Source organism: Dicentrarchus labrax, unplaced genomic scaffold, assembly GCF_905237075.1.
Source record: "Dicentrarchus labrax unplaced genomic scaffold, dlabrax2021, whole genome shotgun sequence".
Lineage (NCBI taxonomy): Eukaryota > Metazoa > Chordata > Actinopteri > Moronidae > Dicentrarchus > Dicentrarchus labrax.
The window spans coordinates 11,529,016-11,549,746 of record NW_026136702.1 but is presented as its reverse complement, the minus strand read 5'-3'; the positions used below and the strand labels follow the sequence as shown (position 1 = coordinate 11,549,746).

The 20,731-nt window shown below is 41.2% G+C and overlaps 2 protein-coding genes and 1 long non-coding RNA gene across 4 annotated transcripts; 2 read left to right on the top strand and 1 right to left on the bottom strand.

Moving 5' to 3' along the window:
- The first annotated feature begins 298 nt into the window (after positions 1 to 298).
- cunh10orf53 (chromosome unknown C10orf53 homolog) lies at positions 299 to 887 on the top strand. The gene is made up of 3 exons (XM_051415518.1): positions 299 to 392; positions 512 to 631; positions 776 to 887. The coding sequence occupies exons 1-3, from the start codon at positions 299 to 301 to the stop codon at positions 838 to 840; spliced, it is 279 nt and encodes a 92-aa protein (XP_051271478.1). The 3' UTR covers positions 841 to 887.
- Positions 888 to 998: 111 nt separating this feature from the next.
- On the bottom strand, positions 999 to 20,160 carry ogdhl (oxoglutarate dehydrogenase L). 2 transcript variants are annotated; one of them, XM_051415403.1, is made up of 23 exons: positions 19,977 to 20,160; positions 19,079 to 19,302; positions 18,503 to 18,673; positions 17,578 to 17,680; positions 15,695 to 15,810; positions 15,444 to 15,598; positions 14,962 to 15,108; positions 14,769 to 14,859; positions 14,509 to 14,688; positions 14,263 to 14,391; positions 13,710 to 13,889; positions 13,467 to 13,619; positions 12,710 to 12,812; positions 12,473 to 12,601; positions 11,851 to 12,001; positions 6,165 to 6,292; positions 5,913 to 6,091; positions 5,704 to 5,775; positions 4,967 to 5,092; positions 4,063 to 4,135; positions 3,816 to 3,979; positions 3,565 to 3,719; positions 999 to 3,458 (listed from the first exon to the last, which is right to left on the bottom strand). In XM_051415403.1, exons 2-23 carry the CDS (start codon positions 19,298 to 19,300, stop codon positions 3,335 to 3,337), a joined length of 3,051 nt encoding a protein of 1,016 aa, XP_051271363.1. In that variant the 5' UTR covers positions 19,301 to 19,302; positions 19,977 to 20,160; the 3' UTR covers positions 999 to 3,334. The 2 variants fall into 2 exon arrangements, with proteins under 2 accessions (XP_051271363.1, XP_051271372.1); XM_051415412.1 differs by lacking the exon at positions 19,977 to 20,160 and adding an exon at positions 19,740 to 19,917.
- On the top strand, positions 9,073 to 12,916 carry LOC127372120 (uncharacterized). The gene is made up of 2 exons (XR_007886541.1): positions 9,073 to 9,592; positions 12,453 to 12,916. It is a non-coding gene; the product is annotated as an uncharacterized LOC127372120 (long non-coding RNA).
- Positions 20,161 to 20,731: the final 571 nt, after the last annotated feature.

Below are 20,731 nucleotides of genomic sequence, written 5' to 3'. Positions count from 1 at the left end.
TTTGCAGGCTTTTTGCTTCATAACTGACTTTTTTTTGTCAAAAATATGTATTTATTTACCTTGTGGTTCTCATATTAAGACTTAATTCAATTATCATTGGAAACACATCACTCTTATTTGACTTATTGTAATGAAATACTCATAGATCTACTTGTGTAGAAGTGAACAATTTAATGTTGAATAAAGGCTATTTTTAAACAAGAGGAGCGAATGGGATTCCTGGACGCACTTCGGTGGAGGCCGTGTTAGCAACAGGTGAATAGTTGTCTGACAGTTACCCAGGCAACCACAACAAACAATGCCGAAAAACGCGCGGGTGACACTTTGCCACGGACCTTATGAATCCAATGGAGTCGTAGATCACAGGTGCTTCCGCCTGCAGGGCCTCCAGGGTATGTTTGGTCTCACGCCACAGTCCAAGTTGAATACTTGCATGTTGTCTGCTTTGTTGACGTTGTTTCCCCCCCCCACACACACACACACAAACAATGTCCGTCCAATATGTCCGCAGCCGTTCTGAGAGCGCGCGGGCATCAGTGCGTCTTGGAAGAAACGCGCGAGTGGAACATGGTGGAGCTCGTGGTCAACGGGCAGGTCATCTTCACCTGTTACATGAAGCAGCTTGAGTTTGGTGAGTTTTGGTCACTGGCAGTAGCTGTGACGGAAAGCAGCAGACTATATGTTACGTCATTGTGACGCCACTGTCTGAAGTTAAACAGAGTCACAGTCTGACGTCCTGTTTTTTTTTTTTTTTTTTTTTTTAAAAACCGAAAAGGTGGAGATGGAAAACTGGACCCCGTTTGCAAAGCGGCTGTTTCTGCTGTGGAGAACGCTTACTGAAACAGACACCTGCTCCTGAGCTATTCAATAAAAATAACCTCCATGTATCTTTCTCAGTTTTGTTAACAAGCTGCTGGTCATACTCACTGTCTTACCAAACCAAGTACGTCAGAAGCAGCAAGACCTCTGAAGGTATTAAAATGAGCAAAGGAAGCATGTTATTCAACTTCAATACATTTTATTGCATATTTTATTATTCCCAGAGGAAGTGCAGCTCATCAAGTTGTGCATATGTTTCAATGCCCACATTAAAATGGATTTTTCAATACAAAACTAACACCTTTTTTTTTTTTTTTTTTTATGTAAATTACATTTGTGTATGGCTTATGGTTAAATCTCCCAGCTGGAAGTGGAAAAGGGTAAGATACAATATAGCTAAACAGTAGGTCTAGTTTTATGGAGCATTTCTAAGCACAGTGGTAACCAATATCAATTCTGTTAAATACCTGGGGATTTTAATGTGACAGCCAGGCATCAATATTGCTCTCTAAGCTTCTAAGGCTTTTGCTGTGTTTATGTGTGGTGTTTATTGCGTGTGCGCATCCCTCAAGCCTCCGAAGAGGAAGCCGAGCCTTATGTCCTAAGTAGAAAACATGGCTGCAAGTCTCTGTGCCAGCTGGCTCATGTCTCCTGGTGAAGTGAGGTGTGACAATAAATACAGACTCCTCCGCTAGCAGCTAAGGTAGCCAAAGCAAACACAGGCACTAAACCTACTCATGTGTTAAATTTCAGAATAGTCTTCATACCTGTGATATGTGAGTCACATTCATTGTATAAGTTGATGTTTTGTGTGCGTCTCTTAGCTCCTGCTATACATCTATAAAAACACAACAAATACAAATCAATACTACTAAAATATACTAATATTCAGAGTGGCAGCAATGGAGGTATCTATAGTACTAAAGCTACTCCAATAACAAGTGATTGTCACAAATCTGGATTTTGGTGTGTGAATGTTATTAAAGGTACAAAGAGTATACTATTGCTATTCCAGCACTATACTAGATAACTATGTTTTATTACATTATATTCAATGTTTGTATAATCTCTTATTTTGAAATGAAGATGATGGAGTGTAGGATGGAGGTGTAGCACCGTTGACAGGCTGAAAATCTATCCTTCTAAGTTGGTAACACTTTAGAATAAAGGACACTGGAAAATTTGGAGTAGTTCTCAGGGAATAAATGAGAAACTAACTGCTAGTGAACCATTAGTTATTGAGTGACTCCTAATCAAATTTTATAGTAGTAATAAGTAGCTAATGATTAGTTAATTAAGAAACAAGTGAGGAACAAATCAGCGATAACTTCATAATTGATGAATTGTTAATAAGTAGTTCGCTAATAATTCCCAATGGAGGACTATATAGTAGATAATGATGAGTTACTACAGAACAGATCCTTTATTTATGAATTATTTTTATTTTATTAGGGAATGATTAGTTTGTGAATATCTGTGAAACGACCATACTGACCACTTTCTTCATATGAACCTCTGTTTACGGCAGAATATTCGTAACAATTCATTCATTAATAAATACTTAAAACATTAGTGACTGTTTTGGTGGCCCCTAAAGTAAAGTGGTGCGTAATACTGAGTGGTTACTGAGTACTGAATCTTTACTTTGTCATTTAATGATAACTACAAGTTGTCCCCTCAGAAATAGTGCAAAAAATGCCCTTGAAAAGACAAACCCATCCATTTTTTTTTTAAATAGTCAGCAGCAACCATTAACAAAACGATATGCTTATACTACTAGAAAAACTATGAAAAACTGTTCAATTAAATGAATAATAATTATTTTCTCTGGTATCTTTGTCATATACAGATATACAGTGATGCTTGCTGGGTAATATGCGTGATACAGTATATGATAATCTGTCAAGTCTAACATCTGCATGCCGAACGAGGAGTCACGCCTTTCAAACATCAACAAACAAAACATTCATGTTACATATTAAGTAATGGTTCCCTAGCAGTAAGTTCCTCAATCGTTTCTCATTGGTTCCCTGGTAACTGCTCCAAATTTTGTGTCCCTTATTGTAAAGTCTTAGTGTCTAGCTCTCTTTAGACAGACTTTGAGGTGTATACACACACTGCACTTATTCTGTAAAAGTATATAAAGGTGCAGAATAGTGTTGATTGAATTAAGTGCAGATTCTTCCAGTAAAGCCGGGATCAGACTACACGATATGATATTCCCACCCAATCCCACAGAGGTGTTTTTGAAGAGGTTTCCTCATTCAAAAGAGGCTATAATGATTGAGGGTGTTATATAAATAAACATGACTTGATTTTACTTGACATCGAGCCAGGGAACAATGTAGTGTGATCCAGGCATAAGTCAGTTAGTGTTGCCGACTTATCTTTTACACATGATTACCGAGTGATTATTACAAAGCTAAAAGAGTTGCCACCTGAAGACTTAATAAATAGACCATGGTGGTTGGAGATGAAACTGCACCTCCAGCCTGGTTCTTGTTCCAGTTCTCCGTTACAAGTCCTTCCCCTCAAAGGCGCTCAGGTTAAAAGCTGTGTCCATGAACCTCTTCAGCTCATTGAGGTGAGTGGACTTGTTTCCTGTCGCGGGAGCAGCTGCCGGGTCCCGTCCCACATACCTTAAAGACAAAATGGCACCAGTGACAGGAGTTCGAATCCTTCAGCCGATTCCATAAATTCTCAAAACGGATTTAGAACAAGTGACAAGTGAACAGAAACCCTTACCAAACGGGTTTCATGTTGGCCACCACTGTAAGGAAACGTGGCCGGACATAATCGTAGTAGCCCATGTTCTTGTGCTCTTCCTGACACCAGACCAGCTCAGCGTTGACGTATTTGTCTGCCTCTGCTCTGACAAGGTCAAATGGGAACGGAGAGATCTGAGGAGGGAAGCCAAAGAATAAACAGAAGAAGAAGAAATGGCAAAATCGCATCTCATTTTAAAATCCACAGTGCAGAGGAGAGGGATTAAACACCTGTTCAAGTCTGATGATGGCGATGTCTTTCTCCATTTTTTGCTGTTTCCTCTCTTTAGCCAGTTCATAATAGACTTTGCCAGTGCAGAAGATTACTCTCTTCACCTGGGCTGGGTTTTGATTCACAGGGCCCTCGTCTGGAATCAACCTCTTGAACTTAGTGCCTGCAGACATTGAATATGATGTGATCACTGTACACCAACATTTCAACATAGCTATACATTTTATAGACAAAGTAAAACTCCACCTTGGGATAGATCATCAAAACTGGACCTTGCATCCGGGAGCCTCAGCAGAGACTTAGGAGTGAAAATGATCAGCTGCGTAAAAAAAAAAGTTTCTGTCAGTGACAAACAACAGATTGATTCCATCATCCGCATCTTCACTGTGCACTTTGAAAAAACTCCAGAGATAAAAGTTTTTATCTCTTTTCACGCTAATTTGTTGCCACCATATAGCATGCAACATCAGCATTGGGAAAACAAAACATTTCTTAAACAATGAAATAAATAAAACCCTTTGTGCTCAGCCGACCAAGTCCAGAATTTCAGAGTTTTTCATAAAAAACAAACAATATTATCCCCTATTGGCTTCCTCACTAATTTGCTCGGGAAGTAATTTTCTCATGCTTCATGAAGCATTGCATTTATGTGCGACAGGGGATCAGTTAAGACATTCGCTCTGAAAACTGTGAGGGACTGAAAAAAGAACTGTGCTTATACAGAAGAGGAGAAATGCTTTACACCCGAAAAACTTTCTACCCAAACTACTTTAGGGGTTCAAAGTACTAATTAAGAACTATATTCGTACTGATTCTTTTTGAAGAATGGTTGTAGTTTTGTATCATATTAGGTCATTTTGACAGTATGTCTGTCATGAAGCGATATATATAGGACATACAATATTAGGACATAACCCCAATTTTTAGACTTTGATTTTGCTCAAATAAACTGCTGTTTTCCTCAAAGTTAAATACAGGTCAAACTAAATATTTGCAATGTCTTAAATCTTACGATTCTGGAAATGTAAGTGTTGTTCCGTACTACAAATGACTATCTGGACTAGTACGTATTGGCTTTATGGATTTCAATGCAATTTATTCAACATTTCAAAGCAAGATACAGCATAGTGAGGACGATGTTACACTTTACCGGTTTTCTGAATGGCAGCAGAATCTGCCGTCTGATCACATGACAGTAGTTAGCAGGTGTGGAGCAGTTGACCACAATCCAGTTACAATCATTCAGCTGCTGGACCTCAAAATCTCCACTGAACTCCTTTGTAAGAATAAAAAAAAAAAACAATTATAAATTATAAAGATTGTTGACTCTGAAAACAAATGCAACTTTGTGAGTTATTGTGTTGGTTGCAGCAAGGTTTCTTCTCATGATTGGGCAGGAGATGTAGCGCATGAGTGCATCAGTGCAATGTATCTCTTTCTCTCTCTCTCACACACACACACACACACACACACACACACGACAGATAATGTTAATCCCTTACTATGCTCCCACTAATAGTTTGATCAATATCCCATTTGAAGATGAATCTGGTAGGCTTCTGCTGATACAGCCCGCTCGGGTTCCCTCCTTCAACGTTCCCTCGTACCAGCTCACCCCTGAAACCTGAGTTACTGCTGAATACCAGCGCTTTGGACGCCATAATGAAGAGACTTTTCATCTCTAGAGAAATTGGCAATCATCACTTAAGCCATCACTTAAGTGGTCATGACATCAGCATAGCCAATAAAACAGGAAGCTATTGGATGTTAACTGCAGCACATTGTGAAGTGCTGTGCACTTTTTCTTTTATATATTATATGACTTAATCATGTCCTCAAAAACGGTAACCATTTGAGCCATAATGGAAATTGTACATGTGAACGTACAGGGAAGTGATCAGGATCATCTTTACTCATTTGCAGGAAGCGTTCGGGTCGAGCTGATGAATGTTCTGGGCCCTGATGAAGAGAAAAAGGACAAGACACTTAATGACAAAATGGATGAGAAATCCCACTAAAATACATGCCAGAAATATCCAAATTCCTTTGTAAAAACTGTAGAATGACACAGTATAACCTGGTTTATTTCTTCTCACCATTCCCTCCATCCCATGTGGCAGCAGCAGCACAATACCATTGTTGCGGACCCACTTGGCCTGGCCCGAGCTGATAAACTGGTCAATGATACACTGGGCTGTGTTGTGAAAGTCACCAAACTGGGCCTCCCAGAGGATCAGTGCATTTGGACTTGCCATGGCGAAGCCAAGCTCAAAACCTGAAGTGACAGTCATCATTACAATGAGCCACAAAATGACTAATCGGAGTGACCAGAGTGGCTTCAGTCTTACCTAGCACTCCAAACTCTGATAAGGAGCTGTTGCAGACAGTATAAGGAGCCTGGTTGGCCCACAGGTGATTCATGGGAACACAGATACGTTTGTCCACCTCTTGGTCGTGTAGAACATGATGACGGTGACTGCAAAACATAAGAGAAGCAGAGACAGTGAGTATTGAAACAACCATAAAGAAACAATGCTTCACACTAGTAGCTCTGTGAGGCTGCACTTAGAAACAGCAGCAGAGACAGACAGACAGAGCCATGCTGCTGGCATTGAAATCACCACTGTTGTGCCAAGTCATCCACTTATGTATGGTACTTCAAAAGATTTTGGAGCATAAAAAAATGAATCAATGTAATGACATCGTCTGTTACTAATAGAGCATATCACATTTAACTGAAATTAAGGGATAACGTGGGATGTAAATGAAAAACAACCACTCAAAAAAGGCATTGACACGTGTCTTACACAAACAGGGGTAACACTTTATAATGAGTACACACTATTAAGCATTAGTTAAGCATGAATAAATACTGAATTCATCATTTATAACGCATGAATACACATTAGTATGTAGTTTATAAACACAGTTAAAAATGTTTTACTCATCATTGATAAGCACATTAGTTATGGATTAGTAAATACTGAAGTCATCATTTATAAAGCATGATTCTGCTGTAAATAGTCATTACTATGTGGTTTATAATCACAGTTATAAATGTTTTACTCTTCATTGTACTGTACATTTCTGCATGCACTTGCACATCCACAATTCAGACATGTATTAATGATTAGTGACTGTGTAAGCAGATGTTCTATAAAACTCACAACAAATTCATTTTCTAATGATGGCCTATAAAAAGTTATTAATGCAGGAATTCACAGTTACAAAGCACTTACTACTCGTTAATTAAGTATTTTGCACAAGCTTATCTAAAGTGAGCACTATCTATGGCTTATTAAGGATTTACAAATGAGATATAAAGGCTGACAATGCCTCGAGACTCACAAAATGTTCAGTTATCTTAACAGACGAAGGAGAGACACAACACAAAGGGATATAGAACATATTGTATTGATATTTACTGCAACTTCCCAACATATTGTATGAAGACGAACAAGGGTGGTTTATGAACACATGCTATTGTTGTGATCTTATCTGTTTGGGACGTGAACGTTGAGCTCCCCGTGCAGAGACGTCATCAACGTGATGACGTGCTGAGAGCGGGATGTTACGTCATATTTACGTTAACTCTCAGAAGTTTCTGACAGTGCAGCCAAGGGGAGCATGGAGGAGCACATTGGAGTCGGCGGCCGTCAGCGGCTCTAGAGGAGAGTATGTGTCTTTGTTTGGTAGCACACATTATGGTTGAAAGTTAACGTTAGCTTGTCACTTATCACTAACGACTGACGTTACTAACGTTACCGACCCGCCCGCGGTGGCTAAACCGACCTGCCGCTGCTAGGCACTCACCTCGCCCGGCTAGACGAGACTAGGCTACGTCGGCTTAGCCACCGCGGGCGGGTCGGTAACGTTAGTAACGTCAGTCGTTAGTGTCAAGTGACAAGCTAACGTTATCTTTCAACCATAATGTGTGCTACCAAACAAAGACACATACTCTCTTCTAGAGCCGCTGACGGCCGCCGACTCCAATTTGCTCCTCCATGCTCCCCTTGGCTGCACTGTCAGAAACTTCTGAGAGTTAACGTAAATATGACGTAACATCCCGCTCTCAGCACGTCATCACGTTGATGACGTCTCTGCACGGGGAGCTCAACGTTCACGTCCCAAACAGATAAGATCACAACAATAGCATGTGTTCATAAACCACCTTCTTGTCTTCATACAATATGTTGGGAAGTTGCGTAAATATCAATACAATATGTTCTATATCCCTTTGTGTTGTGTTCTCCTTCTCTGTTAAGATAACTGAACATTTTGTGAGTCTCGAGGCATTGTCAGCCTTTATATCTCATTTGTAAATCCTTAATAAGCCATAGATAGTGCTCACTTTAGATAAGCTCGTGCAAAATACTTAATTAACGAGTAGTAAGTGCTTTGTAACTGTGAATTCCTGCATTAATCACTGTTTATAGGCCATCATTAGAAAATGAATTTGTTGTGAGTTTTATAGAACATCTGCTTACACAGTCACTAATCATTAATACATGTCTGAATAGTGGATGTGCAAGTGCATGCAGAAATGTACAGTACAATGAAGAGTAAAACATTTATAACTGTGATTATAAACCACATAGTAATGACTATTTACAGCAGAATCATGCTTTATAAATGATCAATTCAGTATTTACTAATCCATAACTAATCTGCTTATCAATGATAAATAAAACATTTTTAACTGTGTTTATAAACTACATACTAATGTGTATTCATGCGTTATAAATGATGAATTCAGTATTTATTAATGCTTAACTAATGCTTAATAGTGTGTACTCATTATAAAGTGTTACCCAAACAGGTTTTTAGCAGGGGTGTAAATTATAACTGATTATGTTTTTACAAAAAACTGAATGTGTTTAGTCTACAGAAGATAAAAAAAACATCTATAGAAAAAAATCCCTTTACAACAATAGAAAACATAGTAAATTATAACATAACCTGGAACCAGTTCATGTCTTGTCTGTTTTGCTTAATACATTTCTTAAATTATTAATCCATTATTGATTATGGATTTAAAAATGATATTTTCACCACTAATATTTAAAGGTGAAAAATCAAAGTGTGGTATTAATAACTGCAGAACAATATTGCCAGGACACTACACTGTCTTAAACGATGGTGGCAAAAAGAACAGGTTTTCTAGGGCAATAGGATTTCTTAACCCAGTAGATGTAGGGTAAAAACACACACACACACACACACACACACACACACACACACACACACACACACACACACACACAGCCCTGTGTCAGCCTACAAAGCCCTCCATGAAGAGTACCCTCCTCTCTCCTCATCATCAGTCAGTATGAGGCCCAACAAGAGTTGATGGAAGCAAAGAGCCAAGCGTTAACAAGCTCTGCCAGTCCTCTCGCTCGCAGTGTAGGAATCGGCCTTCAAAACCAGTACGATCAGACAATCACTTAAACCCCTTTAACATCACTTTAATGACATCTACACACGCACATACACTCAGAGCTAGTGGTTATGTAATAGTCAGGCGGAAGAACTGCAGGAAATAACCAACATTTTTTGATTATTATCTTGAATGTGATATATTGCCTTCTAGAAGACTAGATGATCACGATTTGAGACTTTGAATAATATCATCCATAATTATGGACTAATGAGGGCACAAGATATACTGCATAATTGTTTTGTTTGATCCTTGCTCCACATTTGCAGGATATACACTTTCTCTTCAAGAAATCCTTTGATGAGAGAACAAAATCAGGAGCATCCGGCATTAATTGAGGTAACACACATCATTTCATGTTTCATTTTCTCAATCTACTCGCACACAATCCAAAGAGGACCCTCACAAAAATGAGGTCTTTCTCTGGGATTGCCTCATAAACTGCCTGCCCACCTCTCTCATCTTCTCTTCTTACACACACACACACACACACACACACACACACACACACACACACACACACACACACACACACACACACACACACACACACACACACACACACACACACACACACACACACACTGCCTGGGGGGCCCATTAGTCAGGGAAAGGGGTGCATGGCGCAGTGCATACAACCCACCCAAACACAACGAACTGAATCCATTAGTCCACGCTGTTACGTACATCACTGAAACGCAAGCAGGCCCACTCAACTGCAACATGCCAATATGCTCAGCTCTTAAGAACTATGGACGGAAACGGAGTAGTGGGGGATGAAAAAAAGTGTAGGTAGGAGGAGGGGAAAAGCAATATGGGCCAGCGGTTTTAGTTGGGTGGGGGGGGTTTAGTGGCGGCGTAAAGTAAACTGAAGTACAACGAAAAAAGAAAGCTTGTGGAACTGACTCAGAGGAGTATTTAAATAAACAACAGGTGATACAGAGATGAAGGGTGGATTTAGTGTTTGACTGCCGTTATTTTCTTCAGCCAGGCAAATTACCCCGCTTAAGGGGACAGTGGACTTGGAGAAGTAGATGTCAGTGGTAAACGTGAGGCAAAAGAAAAAGCCTCGTGGCCTCTGGTTAGTTAGTGTGATGTATGTCGCTGAGAGCTGAGGAGGGGTGGGGGTGGGGAGGTTGGTATCTGTGAAGATGGGCTGTTGGAGAAATGATAGGGGACAGATGAGACAGGCGCAGTGAAAGGGGGAGCTGGTTTTGTTCATGTGTCACTCGTTCCCTCCATACCATGACAACACCATGTGGGCTTCACAGTTCCCAAGAGACTGTGCTGACGTCTTCTGTCTGTCAGGGCCACCAAGCCACCCACCCCCCCCTCAATTACTTAATTCACTATCTTTAGGTGACTTACTCTTTATCTCTGGTCAGGCAGGCTTGTCATTGTACAGCTGGTTGACATATGTGGATCATTATCCGGAATTAGGGATGTTTTTTGGCAGATGTATGCAATATCACATATAAAATTAAAAAAACCTTTTGTTCAAAACAATTAACTGTCATCCAGCATTGCACATTACATTAGAATAACTCTTCACTTGTATAAATAACTCCCTTTGTTCATTTTAAAGTACAGTTTATCAAAAGATAATGTCATTTAATCTTGATATGATTTAGCTGAAAATCTGTGACTGAATGAATTCACTTGCTGGGGGTAAGTGACTTCATTCAGTGAGTAGAGAGACTATGACTCCACAAGGACTCTGAAGCTTTAAAAATATGGACAGTAAATTCTAGAAAAGCTTATTCAATAACTACACTTGAGGATCCTTTAGTACAGCAGAGCTGCACACTGATCACCAGTACAAGACTGTGGTGGAGCTCGTCCTCGTGCAAGAGTATTAATACAAGAAAGTATAGAGGTTAAAAAAAGACAAAAATATAGATCCATGTGGAGGCAACATTAAGGCCCCATAATGTAACTTTTCTACTGAAAAAACAGTTTCTAAATCATTTTGATGCTACACTGACTTGTAATTGGGTGAATAGTGCCTCTCTGCCCCGTACACCTGTTCTTGTAAAATGTAACTTTTGGCTGCGGGTCGGTAAGTTAATCACTAAGCTAGTTGGCTCAGTCCATGCTGCCCGGAATGGGAGCTCAAAAACACTGGGGGAGCAAAAAAGCTTTTGACCACAGGAAAGATGTGGGTTCCATGCCCAGGGCGAGGGGGATCTGGAGCCGGGCTCACCAGCCTCTGCGGACATGGCAAGGGTGAAGAAATCCAGGACAACGTTGACGGAGGAAGTGAAGAAGAGAATTTTGGAGAGGCTTTTAGTCATGAAATAAAAGGCTGCAGACAGACGGCGAGCTGGCCTTCTTGCTGTAAGACTAGTAGGTTTTATCAGCTGGCTTGCTATGTCTTGTATGACTGTGTTAGAAAAGTTGTCAACTCACTAGTTTTTGATGATAAGTAATGTAATCATAACAAATGCATATGTACAACTGTCCATCGGTACAACAGTGGTGTTGCACTGGGGGTGCCCAATCACAACAAATACCAAATCTTACATAGTGCTTAGTTGCTTTAAGTCCCTTCTTTAAGTCGCTGCTTTAAGTCTTCAGTTGTGTTGACATGGACTCACCTAAAGGTGCCCCGCTCTACATCCTGCCCACTGAGTCGCACATGGATGCCGTCTTTGAGTAGGGAACCAAAAGCCATGTACTCTCCTAGAGCCCAGTCCATTTGCCGATTCTTCACCAGCTCAGCTCGACCACGAAGGATACGAGACACACCTGGAGAGACACACACACACACACACACACACACACACACACACACACACACACACACACACACACACACACACACACACACACACACACACACACACACACAGAGAGAGAGGAACAAAAAGTTTGTGTGTTGACTTGATGTATTAGGAGAGCGATGGGGAAAAGTGGAAAATGCAATGGACTGATGTACTGTATTGTAAATAACATAAAAACCCTATTAATTGCTATTGTGAGCCAAATTAGGGGTGCAGGTCAAACACCTGCTGTTAGGAAAGGATGTGTTTACAGGTGAACTGCCTTAAGTATTTGTGACACTGAGGTTTATGTGTTTTATGGATCTTTATCACTTAGCAGCATGTATTCCATATTCCACTCTTCGTCATTCTGTAGATTTCTAGCACAACTCAGTATTACCATGACCGTTGGCCTTTCTCTCTGCTCTATTCTCCAGCACAAGGCAACTAAACTCACCAGGGTGGATCTTAAAATCTTCCAGAGGCACTGAGCTGGCTGTCTGGCCAATGTGCTGCAGAACCTCCTCATCCAGTCCTGTGGGGACACAGCTCATGCTCCTGGGTTCTCCCTCCGCTGTGAAGAAATCTACAGAGAGAGAGAATACTTCACTCCAGCAGGAAGAGAAAATATTTAAAGAAAAAGCAGTCAATCAAATAAAAACTTGAGTTACTAAATTGCAAAGGGGCAATTTACCTGGCCAGGGGGAGTCGAGCCAGTGTTGAATATGTAAAATCTTTTCATCCTTGGAGCTGGTGTATGCCTCCTCACATATCTTGTCATATTTGGCAACTTCTTCCTGTGACCAACATTTGGCAATGCGTGATATGGACAGAGAAATGTCACATATTAACTGATGCACAGTTTGTCTGCTTCGATTAAAATACAGCTGACTAACCAAAACGGTGTAGCTGAGACATAGAGACAGAGACAGATATTAGAAGTCTCCACTAGCAGTAATGGTTCTGCCTTGCTATATTACAAATGGGGCTTTTGCAGTTGAGTCCAAATAGCAGGCCACACAACCGAAAACAATGTCCATCAAAAGCCAGGAACTAGCACACCAGAAAGGAGCTGCAGTATTTCTCTGACATGTGGTATAAAAAAAAATGTTCAGAATGGATGTTACAATCAAAGTTTCTGTTTTGGATGAAGAACCTAAGCAATTCCATTGAATGGTGCCAGAATCTGAGGTATGCTTCAACTTCACTGAGCAATATATACTCTATGTGAGGGATTGTGAGGCTAGGTGATTGAACTGAGGCAGTAAATTGAACTCAAATACAGCAGTGCTGGCACAACATATTTACTAGAAGGCTAGGGTAATATCTAAGTGTGATTTAATGCACACAGTCCGGCGGATGGTGATACAAAGTAAAATAGCATACAGTAGCAGCTACCACTACCACTATACAGTATATTTAACAAGAACAAACAGCATTAGATCATAAACCTCAAATTCCTGCAGTGTCACCACACCCTCAGCAATGAGCTTGTCAGAGTACTTTTTCAGCACATGCTCCTGCCGACGGATCTGTTTGTACATCAGCGGCTGGGTGAACATGGGCTCGTCCATCTCATTGTGGCCAAACCGTCTGTAACTAACCTGTAAATACACACACACAGAAGCCACGTCTAAGTGTGGACTTAGAATTGTGTTTTCCTGATAATCCATTAAGACTTGGCTCGGACTAACCAGGTCAATGACGACATCTTTATTGAAGGTGGTCCTCCATTCTGCAGCCACCCGGCACACATACATGACAGCCTCAGGGTCATCGGCATTCACATGGAAGATGGGTGCATTGACAACCCGAGCCACATCAGTGGGGTAGGGGGAGGAGCGGGCCACTCGAGGGTCCGTAGTGAAGCCAATCTGAGAGGCAACAATCACACGCCAAAGTTGACACAACTTAGAGCCTAGAATCACACAGAAAATGTGCTCCACTATTAGAAATAATTATTTGCAGTTTTCTTGGAATAATACATTTAAATAACAAAGATTTGTGAAAAAACACAATATCAAAACATCAAAAATAATGAATTTCAAAAATACAATCCCACCAACAGTTGACAGATGATAGTTAATTATTGTCTAGCCCCACTAATTATTATTAATAGCAGCAGAAGTAATAATAATTGTATTAGTGTGACTGCCATAACTGTTTGCATGATGGCAAATTCAAAGATATAAACATTCTGGTAAATGTGTCAGGTCACTTGTTACAGTGACACCAAACTCTGCTTACCTGGTTGTTGACCACCACATGGATTGTCCCATGTGTGGTGTAGGAGGGCAGCTCACTTAGGTGGAAAGTCTCATACACAACACCTTGTCCAGCAAATGCAGCGTCACCATGCATCAAGATGGACATCACCTGGAAAAAATTACACAAGGTTTACGAATCTACATTTACAACACCAAACATCAAATAAGCCACCATTTACACGGTACAGTAACTGTTTTTGATTTTTAATTTTAATATTTAATATACCTTCTTTCCCTGAGTGTCTCCTCTGTAGAACTGCTCAGCTTTGGCCTTGCCCTGAACCACTGGATCCACTGCCTCCAGGTGGGACGGGTTTGCCATGAGTGACAGTGTGATGTTCTTGTCTGTTTCACGGTTAATCCTCTCATGGTACATCCCAAGGTGGTATTTGACATCACCCGAACCCTAAAGGTGTAGAAAAGGATATGAAATAAAGCATAATCTCCAAAATTCTGTTTTTTTCCATCCATCAGCTGTTCCCTCACCTCATCAGCAGCCTCTAACTTGGGGTCAAACTGACAGAAGATCTGATCCAAGTCCTTACGGATGACATTGGCCAAGACATTCAGTCGACCCCTGGAAGTAAAGTTAGAAAGTCTACATCAAATATGGAAAGACAAGAATGAGCTGTATGCATAGATTGAACCGAGAGGGGAGAAAATGTGGAATACACCGTACCGATGGGGCATCCCCATGATCACACTGTCGATGCCTGCAGCGCTCGACTTGTCGATGATGGTTTTAAGGGCAGGGATGAGCACTTCACAGCCTTCCAGACCAAAACGTTTCTCTGATGACCACTTTCTGGCCAGGAAGTCCTCAAACCTGGACATAAAAAAGGTTATAATAGTTTACATGTAACCTGTTCCACTAAGCTTTGCACAATTGATGTGGAACACTACTTTGGAATAATACAACAATAGTTTAGAGAACATGTACATGCAAATTTATCTCAGTGCCAATGTGTGATTATAGCTGAGATAATTTTTCAAAGATGAAAATGAGCTCACATGAAGAATAGGGTGTTTATCTTTGCAAATATATGCATGTGCAGGAGTTTTGTTTATGTTATGCAAGGCTCTGATGTGAGCTATAACTAAAAGTGATGTACTGTGCTGTCATTAAATTGTATGTCACTAGATGCTTATTCATTCACTGACCGTGTGGATCTGATCAGGCGGGCTAACAAAGTTCTCTTCTCAGCATTAGTGAACTGCATGATCCCTGGAGTCTCAATTTTCTGACGAATCCACTGACACTGGTCCACATTGTTAATGAACATAAATTCAACCCCTATGTGACTGCAGTAGGATGTCTGAAAAAAACAAACAAATAGCATGGTACAGTGTTATTGCCCCCCCCCCCCCAATCATTAGAAATATGTATGGATGCAAATACACAAACAAAATACCTCTAGTCTGCGTATGATTTCTCTAAGAGGAAGAGTGGTGTCTCCTCCTCCGATGAAGGTGGTGGGGGGCAGTTGAAAGCTCCTGTCCAAGTCAGACTCATCAAGACCGTAGAAACCTACAATAACATTGTATAATAACAGCATGTTTTCTTTTTTACTTTCAAGAACATAACATACCCTTCTGGCCCTGAGCACATATTCCATGTCTTATCAAAAATATTCTCCCTCTCAAATTATAATTAAAGTTGCAGAGGTGGGAAGCTGTTTTAGCATGTTTCTAATGCAATTCAACAGGGCTTAAGAAAGAAAAAAGAAAACAACCAGAACAAATCCTTTTCAGCACAATAACATTCATAACACAAAGACCTGCCTTCATCCAAGTTTAATTAATGACCTGAAATCTTAATATATTTCGAGATCTTAAGTTCTTCCAACATGTGAAGGCAGCAGAAGTCAGAGCTAAGATTGTGACCAAAACAGTATTAAACAGGTTAATAATTACTGAAATGTTGGTAATACAGAAATGGGGGGGAAAAAACACTTAAAATTTGAACATTTTGACAATTAGCTTTAGTCATTTATCAAGTATAAATGGTCAACAATCATTAGTTCCTTCTTCTCAAGAGTGAGGATGTAGTGACTTGATTTTCACTTCACGTAGATAATTAAAATATTTTTCACCTGCCATTCTAACTGTGACTGAAATTCAATTGAAATTCATCACTTTTTTGGGTTAGACTTTTGTAGTTTTTTAATGAATAGGACAGTAGTCCTCCCTGCGAAGTTAGAGCATAACACTGCAGTGAATTAATTTAGATTTTGACCCAAGTAAAAAGACAGGGGGAAAAAAACACTCTTGTGAAATAAAAAACAATTATTCAGGAGGCATTTGTAGACAGTACAATAGTAGGACCTGTAGACATACAGCATTAGTACTGGCAGCCCCACATAAGTTTCTGTGCTGACAAAGCCCACCTGAGAGAGCTGGTCAAGCTCAAGATCACAGGCAACATAAGAGGAGACAGTTGCAAATCATATTAGGAACACAGCAAAGACAAAGGGGGCCAAGAATAGCCTCTTGTACTATCAGCTGACCAAATAAGGGTCATTAGCTTTCATTAGGGAGCTATAGCCCTGGTGACAATACATAATGCAAAGCTATGTCCTGACAAACACTGATCACTGATAACAACCAACAGAAACAATGTCTCTCTCTCTCTCTCTTCTCTTTACTAGCTATTACTGTAGACTTCGATCGCTTGCTGTGGCCGTCCCGCATTTACCAATCCTCTGTCCGCTAAATAAAATGGAGAATGACAAGAGCTGGGCCTGAGATTAATGACAGCATTAGGCAGACCAACCCGGACTTGGCAGAAAACGCGATGGGGCCTTTTATGAAATACCACTCATGAGTTATGCAACCCTGGACCAGAGTATTGTGTAGAGTGTACAGTACATACATGTGTAATAGATACACATGTATGTACTGTACAAACCCTCAAAGGGATACAGATGTGCTGTTGAAATACAAAATACAAATCAGATGTGTTCATTGGAATTCAAGGAGAATGAAGCCTTGAAGTATATATAATATACTCATGACTAAAACACACGAAGAGTATTGTGAGGAAAGTAGAAGGAAGGACATCTATAGTAGGAATCTAATCAGCATATATACTATAGTGCCTGTGGGTTAACTCCATATGCATTTAGTTAAGAAATTAGGAAAAGGAGGAGTTCTATATCTCTTCTGTAGAAAGTCTATACCAGAAAATGTATAATTACTGTAGATCTGCATTTAGATAATAAGCTATCAGTCTATAGTATTCTATAATATTTTATTGCGGTGTGCTTGGGATGACTGCAGAGGTCATGAGGCTCACCTAACTTATCGAGGCTGGTGATCAGGTCAGAGGGAACGAAGGAGTCCAGGTCAGCCTCCAGGATTCCCAGAGGATCTAACTGGGCAACATGGTGACCACGAATCTACACAGAGAGTCAGACAGAGATGTGAGGGAGGCAGGAGGAAAGAAGAGAAGAGGAGAATCAGGTTAAAACAGAGAAAGTGACAGAAGGGAGAGAATAAGATTCAGCAAGGGGCTGCCATCATGATGCTGAGTACGTACAGCTGGAGAATAAGCTAAAACTCAGTTATAGGTCAACCTTTCTGAGAAAAGAGCCCCATGGGAGTGCTTTTATGTCTATGTACACACATCTGCACACACACATTCCCACCAGGATTGCAACAAGCTGGGAATAAAAGTGACGCCTTTGCCAAAAGACAGAATTTAATAAATCCCTCGGATAGTTCCTCGAATTAATTTGAGGGCGAGAGGAAATGTTACCACCTGTTTTGTTTAAGTAGTCTCTTTGATATTTCCATTTTCAAAAAGCAGCCAGGGTAAGTAGGTTAGAGCTAATCTTGTTATTTGCATAACCTCTCGCAGTGACAAACAAATTGTATATTCCTTTTAATACAAGGACGGACAGTATAAACAGCTTTCATTGCCAGTTGCATCTGTTTTGGCAAGTCAAGTGTATTTTTTTTATGCATTTTTGACACACACACGTTGGAGAAACAAATAGTCAGCCAGTGGTTCCTCGAAGTAGATGACATCTTAATTCTGTACACAGAGAGTACATTAAGATTTAATTGGATGCCCACGAGATATGTGATCAATCTTTTAAATTGTAAATAACATAAATCCACATCATACAAGATGATAGCTGATGTGTGTGTGTGTGTGTGTGTGTGTGTGTGTGTGTGTGTGTGTCTGTCTCACAGCTGGGCCGGTAAGTGTGGGGTACCTGGTAGGCTCTAATGAGAGTGTGCACAGCCAGGTGGTCCTCCACCACTTTCTGCGCCATGTCTGGTGAGTGGGACAGCACTCGGCCCTGGAGCAGAGCGGAGGGGCGTCTCTCACCCGCCTCGCCAGACGGACTGGAGGCCTGGATGTTACGGAAGAATGCGTCCCAAGTCTAGAACACAGAGGAAGACAGATCCAGCAGAGGCAAGCAGGTCCATCGCAAATATGGACCCAAAGTATCCCCGCTGTTATAACTGGCTGCTAGGTTGGGAGATGACAGGACAGTGAAAGTGGAAATCGCAGCTACAGCATATTTGTACATGCCCCAGGCGACTGAGCTACCATCACACCATAGTGCACATTTATGAAGTGCCCTCGGGCCAGGGATTTGCTGAACTGCATTTCAAGATCAAAACTGCAACAGCAGTTCATTGTAATTTAGTTACTAAACCAACTCTGTTTCAAGCTGTGCTGGACATTGTTTCCATTCATGGGCAAAAAAACTTGAACAATAATATATCATGTCTTTTGTTATTCCCTAATGTGGGAATTAATGGCACATGTGGCACACAGTTACCTCGTGGACGTTTTTAGGATCCTCCAGCCAGGCAAAATACATCTCCTCCACATAGCTGGAGCTACTGACCACCGCTGAGGGAGCAGGCGCAGTCCCGGAGGAGCAGCCTCTCCTGGGATCAACCCAGCGCCTGGCCGGGCCTCCTCCACAACCTCGCAGCCACTGACTCCCCCCGGCACGCCCACTCCTCAGCACACCCGCTAACGCCCGAAACTGACTCATGGCTGCAGGAAGGCAGAGTGAAAGAGAAAGTTGGCGGTTAGAGAGAATTTAGAAATAGCCATTTTGGATGCAGGTTTTAGAAAATGCAAAAAAAAAAAAAAGTGTGCATGACTGGATTGTGCGCCAGTTTCATTACAAACATCCTCTGAATGATGTTTCTCTGTATGTCAGTGTCAGCTGGTTGCAGGTGATGCACAGAGCGCTACAGGCTCGTTACGGATGAAACGACATCTACAAGCATATATTATCGATTTCAACTCATCGAAGCGGCGCGTCATTAACGTAAAACCTCTGCGAGAGCAAACGCGGCCACGTAACGGCCCTGTGCGTCTGTTTCTGCGCAAAGTCTCTGCAGCTGCAAAAAGCGCAGTAACCGCAATCAGCCCGTGTATGAGGGTCCACTGCTGCAGTATTTACCCGCTGCTACAAACTTCCTCACCTTCTTATCCCCTGCAGGATGCTTTACAGGCTCCTTCAGCGCCGACATCAATACCAAAACATTGCCTATTCGCTTCTGGGTCTGTTACGCTTTCCCTGGACCTCTAATCCCTCAACGTCAACATAAATCCTCATAATCTTCCCTCGGCTCTGCCACTGGGAACAGCGCGGTATCACGGGTAACAGGGCAGTGGTTTAAAGTGTCACCTACGCTTTATTTGTAGAAATTACGGTTTACCTTAAACTGCACCGATTGTCATCGCCGATGGGTGCGAGTAGGACAGGTATCAGTGAAGGTGACAGATCCGAGCGCGCACACGCACACACACACACAAGGCTTGGCACGCCCCCTACCCTCCTGCGTGTCAGGTGGTGCATCCGAGGTCGCCTGCTGCACCCAAAGGTGCCAGTGGTGCCAAGGTAACGGGCAAACACATCCGGTCAGGGAGGCAGGGAAATAAAAATACAAATAAAAAATGATCAGAAAACAATTATTTGAAATCAAGTTTGTTTATAACAGCAATTCATCTTTAATGCTGTCAGCTCAAATCTATGCAGCCCTCCACCTCCAGACAGGCCATTTTTTTAAAGTTACATCACACATGTGTCTTTCCCCTCAAGTGTTAATTACATAAGCCAATTAAACTTTTATAAAGGCTGAACATAAGTCATTTGAGCAAGTGGTTTCAGATTGATGGGTTTCTACCTTGAGTGGGTTAAACAATAAAATTATTGGCCCTCCCTCCAGCCTCTTTCCTCCCCTCCCCTCCCCTCCCCTTCATCATTCATACTTGCTGGCACAGAAGAAACAGCAGTATCAATCATGACAAACACGCCACTGTAAAGAGGGGGAAAAAAGGAGTGGGCACGGGTTGCAAGAGGATCCACCAGACAGACCAGTGTAGGTCTCAATATCAAAACATTATAAGGTTGTTTTTTTACTGGTCATTTTCTAAAATCAGTATGTAGTGCAGTCCCTCCCTTCAACACCAC

Excerpts from the sequence above, each read along its gene's own strand:
- cunh10orf53 (XM_051415518.1), top strand. The coding sequence starts at position 299 with ATGCCGAAAAACGCGCGGGTGACACTTTGCCACGGACCTTATGAATCC. Across the intron at positions 393-511 it reads CCGCCTGCAGGGCCTCCAGG|CCGTTCTGAGAGCGCGCGGG; the intron begins GTATGTTTGGTC and ends ATATGTCCGCAG. Across the intron at positions 632-775 it reads CATGAAGCAGCTTGAGTTTG|GTGGAGATGGAAAACTGGAC; the intron begins GTGAGTTTTGGT and ends AAAACCGAAAAG.
- ogdhl (XM_051415403.1), bottom strand. The coding sequence starts at position 19,300 with ATGAGTCAGTTTCGGGCGTTAGCGGGTGTGCTGAGGAGTGGGCGTGCC. Across the intron at positions 13,620-13,709 it reads AAGATGTCGTCATTGACCTG|GTTAGTTACAGACGGTTTGG; the intron begins GTTAGTCCGAGC and ends GTGTATTTACAG. Across the intron at positions 3,980-4,062 it reads TTTTGATGATCTATCCCAAG|GCACTAAGTTCAAGAGGTTG; the intron begins GTGGAGTTTTAC and ends CAATGTCTGCAG.